General features: G+C 43.0%; 1 protein-coding gene across 1 annotated transcript in view; it reads left to right on the top strand.

The window, feature by feature from the left end:
* Positions 1-17,389, top strand: part of LOC310691556 (vomeronasal type-2 receptor 26-like) — a gene marked incomplete at its 3' end in the record, with an annotated part of 29,723 nt that overhangs the window by 7,109 nt on the left and 5,225 nt on the right. Inside the window, exons 3-5 of the mRNA XM_083471418.1 lie at positions 5,838-6,152; positions 10,360-10,587; positions 12,554-12,680. Of these exons, the coding sequence (XP_083327544.1) occupies positions 5,838-6,152; positions 10,360-10,587; positions 12,554-12,680 (670 nt within the window). The remainder of the gene's footprint in view (positions 1-5,837; positions 6,153-10,359; positions 10,588-12,553; positions 12,681-17,389) is intronic.

Below are 17,389 nucleotides of genomic sequence, written 5' to 3'. Positions count from 1 at the left end.
GGGAGGACGAAGGGTTGTCAGGAAGCAATGAATCAGAGGGGGGGGGGGAGCAATTTCCAGAGCTTAGCCCTTCACGTAACAGAGGAAGGAAAAGGAGAGGGCTCCGGAAGTGGTTATGCTGGAGAAAACGAAAGCAGCAGCCAGTTGCTGCAACTAATCCGAATGAGCCGGACGTGCTCTGAGAGCTCTGTGTGTAAATAGAAAAATGGAACTAATTAAACCTATAAAACTGGCTGGAGGCCAGAATCATCTTTGACAAAAAACATATATTCACTAAGCTTTCTTTTCTCAGTTTTTGAAGCAAGGTAGCAATGGACTTAATGGTTAACCTAACATTTTTGCACACAGTTTCATTTCATTAACTTGCATTATTTTAAAAAATAAATCCTGTTTTAAAAATGTAAATCTGCATATTCTCTCAATATGCATTTAACTGTATCATTGCTCATCAAAGTCCTATTCAAATGTACATTTCCCCCATGAAACATATTTAGATGTAGATTTTAAAACATTAAGCTACAGAATATCGACTGTAAAAACCTGGCTAGTTCCTTATTTATGTGACGTCGATCAGGAAGGGTTTCCAACCCTGCTACATTTCCTGCTGCTGATTGGCTGTCTGAGCAGTATGAGCGCCATCATTTACCATCTTTACATTTTTCTTCTCCTGATGTGTCCCCCCCCCCAATCCTAATTATGTAGTCATGAAACGGTTTTTTATTATTTGTTTATAAAATTTAATAAGAAAAAGAAAGAAGGAAACAAGAGTTAGTGTGTTGGTGAGATTAATACATTGAGGTTAATACAAAATATTTTATTTCTCAGACATGAATGACTGTTATGAGTGTGAAGTTGAAAAGTATCCAAGCAAAAATAAGACTATATGTATTCCGAAGCATGCAACTTTCTTGTCCTTTGAAGAACCTCTCGGCCTCAGCTTAGCCTGTTCTGCTCTTTCCTTTGCTTTCATTACAGCACTAGTACTTGAAATATTTGTGAAGCACAGGGACACTCCCGTTGTGAAAGCCAACAACCGGGACCTCACCTACGCTCTGCTCACCTCCCTCTTGCTTTGCTTCCTTTCTGCATTACTGTTCATTGGATATCCTGACAAGGTGACGTGTCTCCTCCGACAAACTGCTTTTGGCATCATCTTCTCAGTGGCTGTTTCTTGTGTGCTGGCAAAAACCATCACTGTGGTTCTGGCTTTCATGGCCACAAAACCAGGATCCAGGATGAGGAAGTGGGTGGGGAAAGGACTGGCAAACTCTATTGTCCTCTCCTGCTCCCTACTCCAAGCACTCATCTGCACTCTGTGGCTGGTGATCTCTCCTCCATTCCCTAATGCTGACATGAAGTCAGTAGCTGAAGAAATTGTACTGGAGTGCAATGAGGGGACGGTGACCTTCTTTTACTGTGTCTTGGGCTACATGGGCTTCCTAGCGTTTGTCAGTTTCACTGTGTCTTTCCTTGCCCGGAAATTACCTGACAGTTTCAATGAAGCCAAGTTCATCACTTTCAGCATGTTGGTCTTTTGCAGTGTTTGGTTATCCTTTGTTCCTACCTACATGAGCACAAAGGGGAAATACATGGTGGCTGTGGAGATCTTCTCTATCTTAGCCTCCAGTGCTGGCTTGTTGGGTTGCATCTTTTGCCCCAAATGTTACATTATTTTGCTGAAGCCTGAGCTGAACAATAGGGATCTCTTAATTAGAAGGAAGTCTTGAAGAATGCATGAGAGTATCTCTTTTCTATATTGTATAGGCCGGGAATTTGTGTCCAACCATTGCATTGTCACATTGTCTAAATGAGGAATCTAGGGAGGGGCGGTCATTGTATGAAACCAACCCACTGGAACAGCAAGAAAAGGAACTGAGCAGGGATTGTTAATGAAAAACTGAGAACGATCTGAGGAGCCTGTTATAATGAAACACCTCAAGTGAGTTGGAGATAGGGAAACAGGAGTCCATCACTGTTTGATGCAGAAAGTCAGGAGACTCCAATGAACTCCACATTGACACCTTCATGCATGGAAGTAGGATCCCTCTTGGAGAGTGTTGGGCTCACATTTATAATACATGTAATGAAATAACATACTTATTCAGGGATTTGCTACCTTTAAATATAACTCCTTCTAATGGTATAAAATCATTCATCATACATGAGCAGCTCAAATTCTGCTATTGTGTATTTTATCTTTTAATATTATATCAATCGATATATTATTATGAATTCAGGCTGGGATGGGGAGATGTAGGCTGCATGTGAGTTCCTTATAACTCTTGGGTTATAAGCCTGATTCTGAGTTGAGATTGCAGTAAGCTTTATTTTACTTTGTCTTAAAACAGCAGTGTTTGATGTCTCTTAAATCCAAGGCTACACCTTTAGGGATGTTAATGCTGTGAACCCCTCCATCATAGGCTCAGGTCGTATGTATGTATAAATAAATAAATAAATAAAACATTTATCTTAAAAAGTCACAGTCTCTGCTGTGCATAATTACAAAAAAAGAAAGAAAGAAAAAGACAAAGTTTGGATCAGGGCCTGAGGAGGCCCCAGCAATCTCACACCACTTAGAGATTGGGGTGGAGTGCAAGAATAAGTTTGCCTGCCCTTAAATTATATTCCCATTTGTAAAGCACAAAGAAAGGGAAAGGGAAAAATAAAAACGTATTTCTGGCACAACCGGTTAAATTTTGGCAAGGAAAGATGTGACAAGATGAGATAAGGAAAGTGAGATGCAGGAATAACAAGAGGTAATATTGAGCACTGCCGACAAATTACAAATGTCTTTCCCTGTTGGTGGAGGCATTACCCATGCCTCATTTTAGTTTCTCCAGCATAGAATGTGATGCTTTTCTCCCATCCATTGGCAAGACATGGAGACCAACTCATGCAATTGTTGTTCATGCATGTGAACTTTGAAAGGAATGTAATTAGGGGAAAACTCCGCTCTCCCTAGGTTTCTTCTTTCCAGGTCAGAATTTCCAGAGGCCAGTGCTACAGTCAAACATGTTCCTTTCCGCCCTCTCTTGAGACCAAAGGGTTGTATTTCCAGTATTTTTTCCTTCTTGTTTATTATTGCAAGCCAAAATCTTATGCAGCTAAGAGGATATGAAGACTTCTGTTAGGAAAGATGCACAATTGACTATCTTCCCTTTAATTATCAAAATAACTGTAATTAAGGTCCCCACTTGTCTAACCAACTCATGGACTTGCTCAGTACACTATCAAAGCTAATGAGGAAGTCTGTGAAAGGTACTATAATTGAGCCTTTCAAAGCCTGGTGCCCTTGGACTGTATTGAGAGCCAGTGTGGTGTAGTGGTTAAGAGTGGTAGTCACGTAATCTGGGGAACCGGGTTCGCGTCTCCGCTCCTCCACATGCAGCTGCTGGGTGACCTTGGGCCAGTCACACTTCTTTGAAGTCTCTCAGCCCCACTCACCTCACAGAGTGCTTGTTGCAGGGGAGGAAGGGAAAGGAGAATGTGAGCCGCTTTGAGACTCCTTAAAGGGAGTGAAAGGCGGGATATCAAATCCAAACTCTTCTTCTTCTTCTTCTATTGGATCACAAACCCATCAAATGCAGTCAGCTTTGAATGCTGTGAATTGCAGTCTAAAATATCTGAAGGATATAAGGTTGGAGAAGCCTGATAAAAATATATCACCTCCAGCAATCACAGCTAGACCTAAGAATCATAAAGAAGCAAGGATCTATCAGTGTCATCACTATTCCCACCCACTCACAGTTTTCACAGTCTGGATTTCAGATATATGAGCAGACTAAAAGGTCAACTAGGTCAAACTACTTCAGTCTCATAAGCTGTAATAGTACTAGGGGCATCTTAGTGCATAGGGAAAAATAGTACCAAGGATGGTGGCATTATTGGTCTTGCTGCTGATTCTACTTCCTCATGCAACATGCAAATCAACCATTGTTAAATGTCATGTCCATGATCCACACACTCCACTTCATCAGTATCATGCGAAAGGAGACCTCATCATTGGTGGCATTGCCTCTCACAGCATCATCATCTCCATTTCAATACCCTTCATTGAAAAACCCCCACCAACATTGCTTGAAGAGCTAAAGTAAGACCTGGATAATTTCTCTTTTGCATTTTTATTCCTTCTTTGGACAATGAAGCAAATCAGTTTAAGAGGTGGGGTGGCTAAACGGTGGTCCTGAAGTGGTTGTTTGACTCCAACAGTTGCAGCCAACAATGTCCATTGATAATAGTAGAAGCATTAACAATTTATATCAGGAATATTTTAAAGTCTGTGCTCCCTTACGATAGAATTTTCCCCTATCTGCCTTTTCTGCCATTGTAGGCAAGGAGGAGGATCACTTGTAGTGATACCTGTTCAAGATAATTTAAATAACTGCAGTAATAAAAAATACAAATGAGCAATGCTTTTTCCTAAAAAAAAAAAAAAAAAAGTTTAGTTGTACCCTCACTTTCCTACTTATATTGAAATACTGCCCCTCAATGAGACCAAACTTAGATTCACAAAATGTTTTGGGGGTATGTGTACCCCTGTGTCTCCCAAGAAAGAAAGCAGTGCTAATGAGGATAGTGTAGAACTGAGTTGTGATAAATTTATAAAGAGTTACATGCCCTTCTGATGGAAAATGAAACTCTTTTTTTAGTGTGGTGCCAAAGAATTACCAGCACATCCTGGCTTTGCAATTTGCAGTGAATGAGATCAATGAAAACCCTCAGCTCTTACCCAATGTCACTTTAGGCTTCCGCATCTATGACAGCTATTTCAATGCCAAATGGACCTCTCATGCCACAATGTTACTCATATCCACACTGGAAACATTTGTCCCCAACTACATCTGTGACATCAACAAAAACTTGATAGCCATCATTGGGGGACTGGACTCCCAAACTTCCCTTCATGTGGCAACAATCTTGGATATCTATAAGGTTCCACAGGTGAGATATGTATCTCTCTGTCAAGTTATGGGAATTTAACACATCCAGATAGATTTGGATAAACCAATGTGCACATTTCAAATAATCAGGTAGGCCATGCTAATGGCAGATCCAAGCTAAGAAATAAAGTCTTGATAACACATAAGTTATTACTGCAGATGTCCCTGATATATGATGACAGCTATCTGGCAGGTAAGTGTTGCTTGGCTTAGCAAAAATAGCATGCACAGGTGAAATGGTGATGATTGGAAGGCCCAATTTATAATTGCCCCAGTGGTGCTCATAATACACAAGTCTAATATATTACTGTTGCTTCTGTCTCTTTCTCCTACTCTCACAACTATGTTTAGCTGATATATGGCCCTGCTCCAGTGATGAATGATAAAACCCCAGGCCTTTTCTTCTACCAGATGACGCCCAAGGAAACCCACCAGTATAAGGGGATCCTGTCTTTGCTTCTGTATTTCCGGTGGATATGGATTGGGATCCTTACTTTCTATGATGAGAATGCAGAAAGATTTGTGCAAATTGTGGTTCCACTATTTTCCCAGAGTGGCATCTGTTTTGCCTTCATAGAAAGAAGTCACACATTAACTTACGTCACTGAAATTAACAATATGTTTAAACTGGGGGCAAAAATTCATGACAAAATAAATGATAGCAAAGCCAATGTAGTCTTGTTTTATGGAGAATCATATGCTCTGGCATTTTTTAGATGGTATCCTTACCTATCAGAACTGGAACAAAGTTCAAATAAGCCAAAAGGTAAAGTGTGGATCATGACAGCCCAGGTGGAGCTCACTTCTTTTGTCTATCAACGGACTTGGGATACAGAAATACTCCATGGGGTTCTCTCATTCACAACTCACTCAAATGACCCACCAGGATTTCGTCAGTTTGTCAAGAGCAAAACCCCTTCCAACCCGAAAGGAGATGGCTTCATTTTGGACTTCTGGCAACAGGCATTTGGCTGTGTATTTCCAAATCAAGTTGTTGGCAGTGTGAAGGGGGATATTTGCACTGGGCAAGAGAAGCTGGAGAATCTTCCTGGTCCTTTCTTTGAAATGAGCATGACCAGCCACAGCTACAACATCTACAATGCTGTCTATGCTGTGGCCCATGCTTTACATGCCATGTCTACATCCCGAGTCAAACACAGACCAGTAATGATCGGTGGAGGAGTCAAATTTCAGAATCAGCCACTGTGGCAGGTAATGGGCTGAACACCCTGAAAGAGGTTCAAAACATGTTCTGTTTGCTTTTCTATCTATTGTCACTTTCCTATGTAACCCCAGCAAGGGTCACCAATGTCGGTGCAGCAATGCTCTTGAACAGGGGTCAGCAAACTTTTTCAGCAGGGGGCCATCCACTGTCCCTCAGACCTTGTCGGGGGCCGGACTATATTTTTTTTTGGGGGGGGGGGAATGAACAATTTCCTTTGAGCCACAAATAACCCAGAGATGCATTTTAAATAAAAGCAGACATTCTACTCATGTAAAAACATGCTGATTCCCAGACCGTTCGCAGGCTGGATATAAAAGGCGATTGGGCCAGATCCGGCCCCCGGGCATTAGTTTGCCTACCCATGCTCTTGAAATCTTCCCCATCTGCCTCTAAAGCACCTTCCTCTATTCACTGCCCTTTGGCCATGAGGTAGTTGCTTTATCTCTCTTGAAATGCAAATACAGTATTGGTTTTTCTACAGATATCACCATATTGTCTGCAAATGCTTTCAGTTGATATTGTCTCTTTCCCAATCTTATGTTTTAATATCTTGATTACTTCTTATTCTTTGCACCAGTACTTCTAAAACTCTTATAAACAACAAATGTGACAATGGACAGCCTTGTCTCATTCCTTTAGTTATTTTACAGTTCTCAGTCAGGACACTATTTACTATCAACTTAGCTGACTGTTTTGTATATATTGCCTTAACTCCTTTTATAAACTCATATGTTCTAACTCATATGTTCTAAGACTTTAAACGTAAAATCCCTGGAGTGATTATAAAATGCTTTCTTGGCATCGAGAAACATTAAACCCAATTGTTTTTCATTTCTCACTTGCAAGTATTCTCATATATCAATTACATTTCTAATATTATCTTTCATTTGTCTTTTTGGGGAAAATCCAGCTGGTCATGGTGGATTACCTCTTTTAATATCTGTTTCAACCTATTTGCTAATATGTTTGCAAAAAGCTTATAATTATTATTCCACAAAGATATAGGTTGATAAATTTTTTTGCTGGTCAGGATCTCTGTCTTGTTTAGAAATCAAAGTTATATAAGCATTCTTCCAGGATTCTGGCAGCTCCCCTGTACAGTGGTACCTCGCAAGACGAATGCCTCGCAAGACAAAAAACTCGCTAGACGAAAGGTTTTTCCTTTTTCGATTTGCCTCGCAAGACAAATTTCCCTATGGGCTTGCTTCGCAAGACGAAAACGTCTCGCGACTTTTTTTTCTTTGTCTAAAAACAAAGACATGTTTTGTTTATAAAGTTAATTTATTTTCCCTTAAATTTTTGAACTGCTCTTTACAGTATGTGTGACTTTAAAGAGCAGTTGATAAACTGTTGTTGTACCAAATTTGGCTTTGTTTGGACTTTTTTTGACCATAGGAACGCATTAATTGATTTTCAATGCATTCCTATGGGATTTCGTGATTCGCAAGACGAAAAATTCGCTAGATGACAAAAATTGCGGAACGAATTAATTTCGTCTTGCGGGGCACCACTGTATTTAAAATCATATTCATAATGTCCTTTAATTGTTGTATTAGATACTTCTGCAACTTCTTATAGTATATTGCTGAAAGACCATCAGATCCTGGTGCTTTCAAAGGCCTTTCCTGTAAAAATGCTTGCTGTAATTCCATCATTGAAACCGGTGCATTCAAAGTTGTCATTTTATCTATTGGTATTTTAGACATTCCACTGTCCTATAGATGTTTTTGCATTTCATCTAAATTACCCCATTTCCCACAAAATAATTCCGTATAAAAACACACAAATTGGTCTCTTATTTCTTTAGGACTTTCCACAACTCTACCTGCTACATTAATTTTATTTATACAGGCTATCGCTTGCCTTTGTTCTCATTTGCCATGCGAATAATTTCCCTGGTCTATTAGCCAGCTCAAATTGTTTCTCAAATTTTGTCACCTGTTTCAAATTGATTTCAAATTAATCTTTTAATATCTCTGCCCTTTTCTAATATATCTTTAACTTTTAATAAATTCTCATTTAATTTCCCTTTCAATGGGGAATTTTGCCCTCTTTTTAATTCCATAATAATAGAGCATCCACTTTTTGTCAATAAAGGTTTTATGGCTCTGTGTTCAGATGCTGCTGGAGATCATAAAAATCTGTAATTTAAAATGAACTTTAAAATGTGAGAAAGTCTTGCCTTAAATATTATAGATATAAAAATAGAAGAAATAAAAAAAATCTGCTTTACTCCAATGTTGATATTTCAAAACAATTCCAAAAATTATGGAGAAAATAAAAATCTTTGTCAGGATATTGGGATATTCCATAAATTTGACAAAGTCAGAGATTTTACCAATAGGGCCAAGGGCTACATTGTATAGAAACCATCAGTTTAGGATGTGCAAAGACTTTATTAAATACTTGGGTATAATGATTTCATCAGATATAGACCAAATTGTAAAATTAAATTTTAATCAAATTATAAATGAGATTTCTTTTGATATTGAAAGGTGGGGACCTCTAAACCTCTCCCTTTGAGGGAAAGGTTAATGTCCTCAAAATGAATGTTGTTCCAAAGCTTTTATACATTCTAAGAGGATTAACAAAATATATTCCCAAACTATACTTACAAAAAATAAATCAGCTATTTAGATCATGCCTGTGGGGTACAAAGCCACCAAAACTATCACTAAATAAAATGCAACTTCCAAATAAGGAAGGCAGTTTTGGGTTCCCAAATCTGGAACTGTACCACCAGGCTTACCTGTTGAGTAAGACTAATTGTTGGAGAGCTAGCATGATTCCCAATTGGGCTACTCTTGAATATAGTTTCTTTGAACCTCTTGAAGGGTGGACTAAACTCGGCTCCAATTTTATGATATCCTATTATCCCGGAGACTATTACAGCACCTATTAAAATTTGGATGAATACAAATAAAAATAATGATGACCCCTATCAGCATGAGAAATTAACAATATGAGCCAACCCAAAATTAAAAATTGGAAATCAAGTAATAATTTGGCAAATTGGATGAAGAAAGATATTTTGACATTGAATCAATTAATTGATGAAAATTACAAATTTGTGGAATATAAGACTTTGCAAGTAAAGTACGGATTAACCAGTGAAACACAATGGCAATACATCCAATTGAAACCTGTGTTGGAAAGGCAGTTTGGCCCAGATGCTATTGCAGCATCAGAAACACCCATGCTGCTACAAGATTTAATCTCTGCAACAAAAGCAAAAAAACTCTACACTTGCACTATATAAACTCTACTCAACAGGAGAAATACGATTTAGAATATGATAGACAAAAATGGAGTGAAGAGTTAGGGGTACAGATGACAAATGATATATGGGAGTCAAATATAAAATCAACAGAAATAGCCTCTATGGATCTAAGACTAAGACTTATTCAACAGAAAATAATATTCAGAGTCCACTGGACTCCAGCAAAACTATACCAGAAGAAAATAACAAGTGCAGATAATTGCTGGAGATGTGGGAGTAAAAATGTGAACTTAATACACATGTTTATTAACTGCCCGATTATTAGATCGTTTTGGAGTGAGGTGAGGAGGAATAAAAAGAAATTGTTATTTGTGGGAACTGAATTCTAAATTATATTCTGGAAACGTGGGAGATTTCAAGGGGTAAAAAAAAAATTGGATGTACTGTGCTATATTGGAAGCAAAAAACCTTGTTTTGATGAAATGGAAGAGCCGCAAAAAGATTCCATTGATCACATGGATTGATATATGGACAGATTTGTTGTTGTGGTTTAGTCGTTTAGTCGTGTCCGACTCTTCGTGACCCCATGGACAGATTAGCTACATACAAACGAATTGTATGACAACGCAAAATAAGAATGGATAAATATGAAGAAATCTGGAACGAATATTTAAGTGATAAGGCGAATAGTGGTGGGAAGTAGAGGGAGGCGAGAGAGGTGGGAAAGTACTGTTGTTGTTTTTAAAAAGGTATAGTCATAGGTATATCAGTGTATCCAAATCTGAATTGTCAAATTGTGCTATTACTCTTATTATGGTGTTTGCAGTATATGCCTTTTGCAGTTGATGTTTGTATCGAAAAATTGATTAAATATTTTTTTTTAAAAAAAAAAAACTTGCAATGAAAGTGAACATCATGATTGTCCCTTGCTGAATTGAAGCCTTTCTATACTTTCTCTTCCTTTTTCTATCTAGCTCCATCATTTTCTGAGGGGTATCTCATTTAACAACGGTGCTGGAGATAAGATTTCCTTGGACCAGAATGGGGAGATACTAGCTGGATTTGATATTACCAATTGGATTGTTTCCTCCAACCAATCCTTTCAGAGAGTGAAGGTAGGAGGGGTGGATTCCCTGGCTCCTCCACATCAAGCTTTGACCATCAATGAGGGAGCCATAAAATGGCACCATTGGTTTAACCAGGTAGGATGCAAACATAAGCCATTTGTTAATGTGAACACTTTAACATAACATACAGAGATAATTTCATTGTGCATTTTTCAGCCTTTATAAAATCGGATTAAAAATAGCACAAGCTATGTATTAATGTTATAAACTAAATGCACTGCCTCTATATTGGTTCCTGTTACACTGAAAATGAATATATTAACTGACAATATGAAGAAGTGAATTCTAAAAAGATTTTGTTGATATTCAATTTATTGTTATGAGTTTGAAGGATCAGTCTGGGTGAAACCCAGGTTGTCTGTGCTGAACTAGTTTAAATAAAGCCGTAATTTAAAATGTTTAAATAAAGCCATATATATTAAAGACACTGTGGTCTCCACTGACCTTCAATAAAAGGAAATCAAACTCCTGCGTAAATCACCCCAGATTCTTTCACTGCTCAGAGGCTGGTATGCCATATAACAATATAAATACAAATTGTACCCAATGGGCCAACCTAGATAGTATCTGAAATATGTGGGCTGCTACACATCTGTGCCTATGTCCCAAATTTATGACAATGCTTTGATAAGGAACAAACATGATGTGACATCAACTTTTACTTAAGTCCCATAACAAAAGCTTAATCCCTATAACCTCTGGTTGTTATATTCCTAAAGGTAAAGGTACCCCTGCCCGTACGGGCCAGTTGTGTCTGACTCTAGGGTTGTGCGCCCATCTCACTTAAGGGGCCGGGGGCCAGCGCTGTCCGGAGACACTTCCGGGTCATGTGGCCAGCGTGACGAAGCTGCTCTGGCGAGCCAGCACCAGCGCAGCACACGGAAACGCCGTTTACCTTCCCGCTATAAAACGGTACCTATTTATCTACTTGCACTTAGGGGTGCTTTCGAACTGCTAGGTGGGCAGGAGCTGGGACCGAAGGATGGGAGCTCACCCCGCCGCGGGGATTCGAGCCACCGACCATGCGATCGGCAAGCCCTAGGCGCTGAGGTTTTACCCACAGCACCACCCGCGTCCCAAACTATATTCCTAGACAGAAGTAAAGAACAAAGTAAGGTCTTTGGTGTTTAAAATGTTTTGTACAATATCATCAACAAGGGAGTCCTTACACCTCCCTGTACCTTGGTACCCTCTGGCAGTCACTAAGGATCATTTTCAAGGGCATCTGAATGCTCCCCCTTTGATACTGATATGAAGCCCACAGTTGAATAGCTCAGTGGAGTTACCTGCCATCACTTATAGAGCAGTGGCTCTCTATTGTGGCTTGCTAAAAGACTCAAGGCAAGGATGCGTGATGATAATATAATACAGATTGCACAAAAACACATTGGATCACACCACACAGTTTGTTTAATTCACAAGATAATTTTAAAAATAGAATTGCATTAAGATAAAAAATAAAAGGTTGCTTCTAGCTCCCATATGCTTTAATGGGCAAGGAATACATTAATTATGTTGTTCAATTGTTCGTTTCTCAAAAATCTATTAATAGTTTTATAAAAAAGTAAAGCATTAGTCGTGTTTGAACAACTCTGACCTTTGTCAACCAATGAAAGTGTGTCATTCTTGACAAGCCTGAACAAATTGCATCAGTGGTTTTCACCAAAATTAGAAATAAACCTATCTATGGCTTGCAGGTACAAATATTTCAGTAAAACAGGGGTCCATTTGGAACTGTAGTCCCAAACATCTGGAGGGCCGGAGTTTGCCTGTGCTTGCTATAGAGGATATAAAAAACATTACTATCCACAAAAGTAACTGCAAAAAACCCAACAATTTATTGGAGTTTGCACGTTGAGTCAATGGAAAATGCCAGAAAATGAGTCAAAATGGAATTGAAACAACCTATTAAATGAATTCCTGAAATGAATGCTGTTGTTCTTTTGCAAATCCTTTTTAAGGAAGAGCTTAACTTTTCCTTTTAGCTTTTCTTTGAACCCACTTATTTTAAACATATATCTCTCTCTCATTTGTGTATTAGACACAGCCTAAGTCTGTATGTACTGAGACCTGCCGCCCTGGTTTTTGCAGGAAAGTGAAGGAGGGGGAAGCATTTTGCTGCTATGATTGCATCCCATGTCCAGAAGGGAAGATTTCAGACAAAGAGGGTAAGAAATTTACTGCATATATTTATAGCTTGTTGCCTCTAATCGAGAACATGCATATGAAATGATGCATTCACCAAGATTCCATTTGACAGTTTATGAAATATTGAGAAATCTTGCTGAAGAGGGACTAATGAAAGTGTGTGTGTGTGTGTGTGTGTGTGTGTGATAATTTGTGATTGTGGATGTTGAATGCTGTTAATAAGGAAGAATCCTATAGAAAGATCCACCAGGATTAGTATAAAGTGGATTTTCAGATGAGCCAGGAGGGTTCTGTAACAGCTGGAAGTATGTAATCATATCGCCCTCATCCAGGCTTACAAATAATATATTTTTCCTTAAAATAATATTTGAATGTGCATTTACTTTCTGGTAACATATTAAAACATGTATTCTCATGCACTTCAACTTCAGAGAATTGTGTCATAATGTTTGATGAAGTGTGAAACAGAAAACAGTTAAAAGGTGTTGATTAGGTCATCAAATGTAGAAATTTGCAAAGACTGAATTACACTATCATTCCTTAATTAAGGAGTAAGTAAGAGTGAGCGGGTGGCGCTGTGGGTAAAACATCAGCGCCTAGGACTTGCCGATCGTATGGTCGGCGGTTCGAATCCCCGCGGCGGAGTGAGCTCCCGTCGCTCGGTCCCAGCTCCTGCCCACCTAGCAGTTCGAAAGCACTCTTAAGTGCAAGTAGATAAATAGGTACCGCTTTATAGCGGGAAGGTAAATGGCGTTTCCGTGTGCTGCGCTGGTGCAGGCTCGCCAGAGCAGCTTCATCACACTGGCCACGTGACCTGGAGATGGGCGCGCAACCCCAGAGTCGGTCACGACTGGCCCGTATGGGCAGGGGTACCTTTACCTTTACCTTTACTAAGTGTGAGCAACTACCAAGTGTGGGCAAGGTTCTGAAGCGAGTGGTCACAGACCAGATCCATGTGGTTTTGGAAGAAACTGATCTTCTGGATCCATTTCAATTGGGGTTTAGGCCTGGTTATGGCACAGAAACTGCTTTATGATGACCTCTGTCAAGAGAGAGACAAGGGAAACATGTCCCTGTTCATTCTTCTCAACCTCTCAGCAGCTTTCAATACCATCAACCATTGTATCCTTGTGGAGCGACTCTCCGAACTAGGGTTGGGTGGCACCGCTTTGAGGTGGTTCCAGTCCTTCTTGGATGGTCGTTCCCAGAGGGTGTTACTTGGGGGATGCTTTTCAGCCCCGTGGAACCTTCAATGTGGGGTTCCGCAGGGCTCAATCCTATCTGTCATGTTGTTTAACATCTATACGAAACCGCTGGGTGGGGTTATTCGGAGGTTCGGAGTACGTTGTCAGCAGTATGCTGATGACACTCAGCTCTATTTCTCCTTTGCATCTGCAGATGAGGCAGTGGAAGTGCTGGACCAGTGCCTTGCCTTGGTAATGGACTGGATGAGAGCCAACAAACTGAAGTTCAATCCAGATAAGACTGAGGCACTGTTAGTGGGTGGTTCCCTAGACAAGATGGCTGGGAGATCACCTGCTCCTGATGGGGTTATACTTCCTCTGAAGGAGCAGATTCGTAGCATAGGGGTACTCCTGGATCCTTTGCTGTCGCTCAGGGCTCAGGTGGCTTCAGTAGCCCAGAGTGCCTTCCATCAGCTTCAGCTGGTGACCCAGCTATGCTCCTATCTGGACTGGGATACCCTAACTACTGTTGTCTATGCTCTGGTAACTTCAAGGTTAAATTACTGCAATGTGTTATATGTAGGACTGTCTCTGAAGACGGTTCAAAAACTTCAGCTAGTGCAGAATTCAGCGGCCAGGTTGCTCACTAGAGCAAGACGGTTTGACCATATTACACCTGTCAGAGCTGCTCCCAGATCCTAGCTCACAGAGGATCACGCTAGCCAGCGTTCACTTTATAAAAGTCTTTATTGAGTTACAGTTTCCATTTTCAAGCTGCCGCCTGCAGCTCTACGTCTTATAAGCTAGACCGGCGAAGCTCCGTCTGAGTCTCCGCCCCTTGTACACCAACTTAATACCCTAGCCTTACTCCACCTTTTCCACCTGACCGTTCTTCTCTGGGTCCCTCTGCCCCCCGTGGTCTCTTCTTTCCTGGACTCTTCTGACGCTGACCCCCCGGACCCTTCTGTCTCCTTGCGTCGGGCTTTAGGACCTGGCTCCCTTTCCGGGCTGCTTACTGCGACGCCTTCCTGTGCATTTGAACTTGGCGCGCGCGCCCAACCTTCCACTTTCCGCTTGACCGTTTCTTCGCTCCCCGATGGAGGTGTGGCCACTCCTGACTCATGCCCTCCCCCCTGCTGCGAGCTGCCAGAGCTCGATACCTGGCACCCTTCCTCTCCACTGCGCTCTGTTGGTGACGCTGGTCCCGATTTCCAACTGCTGCCCTCTGAACCCCCTCTGGACCCTTCTTCCTGGGGTGTCCCCCTAGGCTCCCCCCTTGCTCAGGCCACTGGCGCTCCTTTCTGTGAATCTTCTGATTCACTGGAAAGACTCGGAGATCTCGGGTCGTCGTCATCACTCATCTTTTCTTCGGACTCCTCCCCCTCGCTCTCTGTTTCCTCCCTTGCCCTCGCCTCTGCTTCTGAACCTCTGACATCCATCCCCCCTCGAAGCCCCCCCTTCCCCCCTCCCCTCCTTCCGGTGTGGGAGCTGGGTGCTGCAGTGTCATGGGGACGAATGCCGGATACAGTTCGCTTCCCTTGGCGGGCCTCCAACTGAAAACTTCCGGTTCTTCCTCCCTGCACTCGTCGACAACGGTCACCTCCGCTTCCATCTCTGTGCCTCCGTGCTCGAACCCAAAATCCTCCCCGTACATGTCCACGTCCGTCTCCGCCTCAGTCGTTCCCGGGTCCGTCGCTCGACCTGGAACCTCCAGCCACTTCCTGCGCCACTGTTCCTCTGGTCTATCGTCCCACCAATACGAGGGTTCTGAGGCAGATCCCGAGGGTGACCCCTCCGGGGAACGTGTGTCCAGTGTCGGTTCCTCGTCCGAGTCGAACCCCTGGAACGTGCTGGCTGAAAGCGTCGGTGTGAAAAGCCAATCGTCGAAAAAGTCTGCTGGCATGGGCCTGTGTGGGAAGAGGGCATGAAACTCGTCTTTGAGCAGAGGTTCCTCCAAAGCGTAGCCCGGCACCCAGCTGTTGGCACTGGCCGGGGTGCCCTCCTTGGCGAGAAGGTATTCTACTCCCTCTTCTCCCCATCTAGAGTCCAAAATCTCTGTGACCTCATTGATGGGCTCCTCCTGTGGCACTCCCCCTTGCTCGGTTCCCTCTCGGAGCGGACTCGGCGCCGTTCCTGGTTCCTGAAATCTGTGAGGTGTCTTGTAGGGAGTGAGCACCGATCTGTGGAACACCGGATGCATCCTGGAGCCCTCCGGAAGCGTCAGCCTGAAAGCCACCGGGTTGACCTGCTCTTCGACTTGGTAGGGCCCCAGTTGTTTATGCCCTAGTTTCTTCTTCGCTAACGACCTGGCCGGCACTGTGTGGGCTGCCAACCAGACCCAGTCTCCCACATGGATCTCTTCGCCAACCCTCCTGTGTTTGTCCGCTTGTACCTTGTATGCGTGTTTAGCCAGCTCCAGGTGCCGCCGAAGCTGATCGTGGACCTCCTGCAACTCCGACGCGAACGCGTCTGCTGTCTGCGGCTCCCCCTCCCCCATTCTTTCCAGTCCCGGGAAGGTTCTGGGGTGCCTTCCGTTGTTGGCGAAGAACGGCGTCACCGCCCTGGACACGTGCTTCGTGTTGTTGTAGGCGAACTCGGCGAGAGGCAGGTAATCCACCCACGTCGCAGGCTGTTGATTCGCATAACATCTCAGGTACTGCTGCATGATGGCATTGACCCGCTCCGCTTGTCCGTTGGTCTGCGGGTGTCTAGCTGAAGCCAGGTTGATCTTGACGTTCAGGAAGCCCATCAGCTTCTGCCAGAAGTTCGAGATGAACTGCCGCCCCCAGTCGGACAGTATAGACCGCGGCAGACCGTGAACCTTGAACACGTGATCTATGAACAGTTTGGCGGTTTGTTCCGCCGTGGCCACCTTCGCACACGGAATGAAATGTGCCATCTTGGAGAACAAGTCCACCACCACTAGCACTGCCGTCTTGCCCCTCGAGCTGGGCAGATCCGTGACAAAGTCCAGGGCCACTCTCTCCCATGGTTCGAACGGGGTTTGCAGCGGTTCCAGCAGTCCCGCCGGCGGTCTGTGTACTGGTTTGGCCCTCTGGCAGGTGTCGCACCTCGCCACGTAGTCCGCGACTTCCCCTCTCATTCTGGGCCACCAGAAGTCTCTAGCGACTAATTCTATTGTCTTCTCTGTGCCAAAGTGCCCGGCAGTGGGCGCGTCGTGCAACTGCTGCAGTACCTTGGCGCGAAGATCGTCCCCCGGCACGTAGATGGCCCCTTAACGGAGGAGTAATCCATCGTGAACCTGGAACTCGCCGGTCACCGCCGTGCCCCTGTGCGCCTCTGCCATCTTGGCTCGCGCGAAGGAGTCGTCCTGCAACGCACGTCGTACTGCCTCCAGGTCAACAGTCGCCGAAGCGCACGCCCACGCTGTCGGTGCGAAGATGTGCATGGCCGCCGCTGGCGTCGCCTCCTCGAGGTATTGCGGTTTACGGGAGAGGGCGTCCGCCATGATGTTGGTGCCCCCCGGGACATACTCTATACGGAAGTCGAAGTCCGCAAAGAACTCTGCCCAACGTATCTGCCTC

Source organism: Podarcis liolepis (genome assembly GCF_965112155.1).
Source record: "Podarcis liolepis genome assembly, chromosome: 13".
NCBI lineage: Eukaryota > Metazoa > Chordata > Lepidosauria > Squamata > Lacertidae > Podarcis > Podarcis liolepis.
Note: the sequence above shows the minus strand (reverse complement) of the source record. Positions and strands in the feature narration are given on the sequence as shown.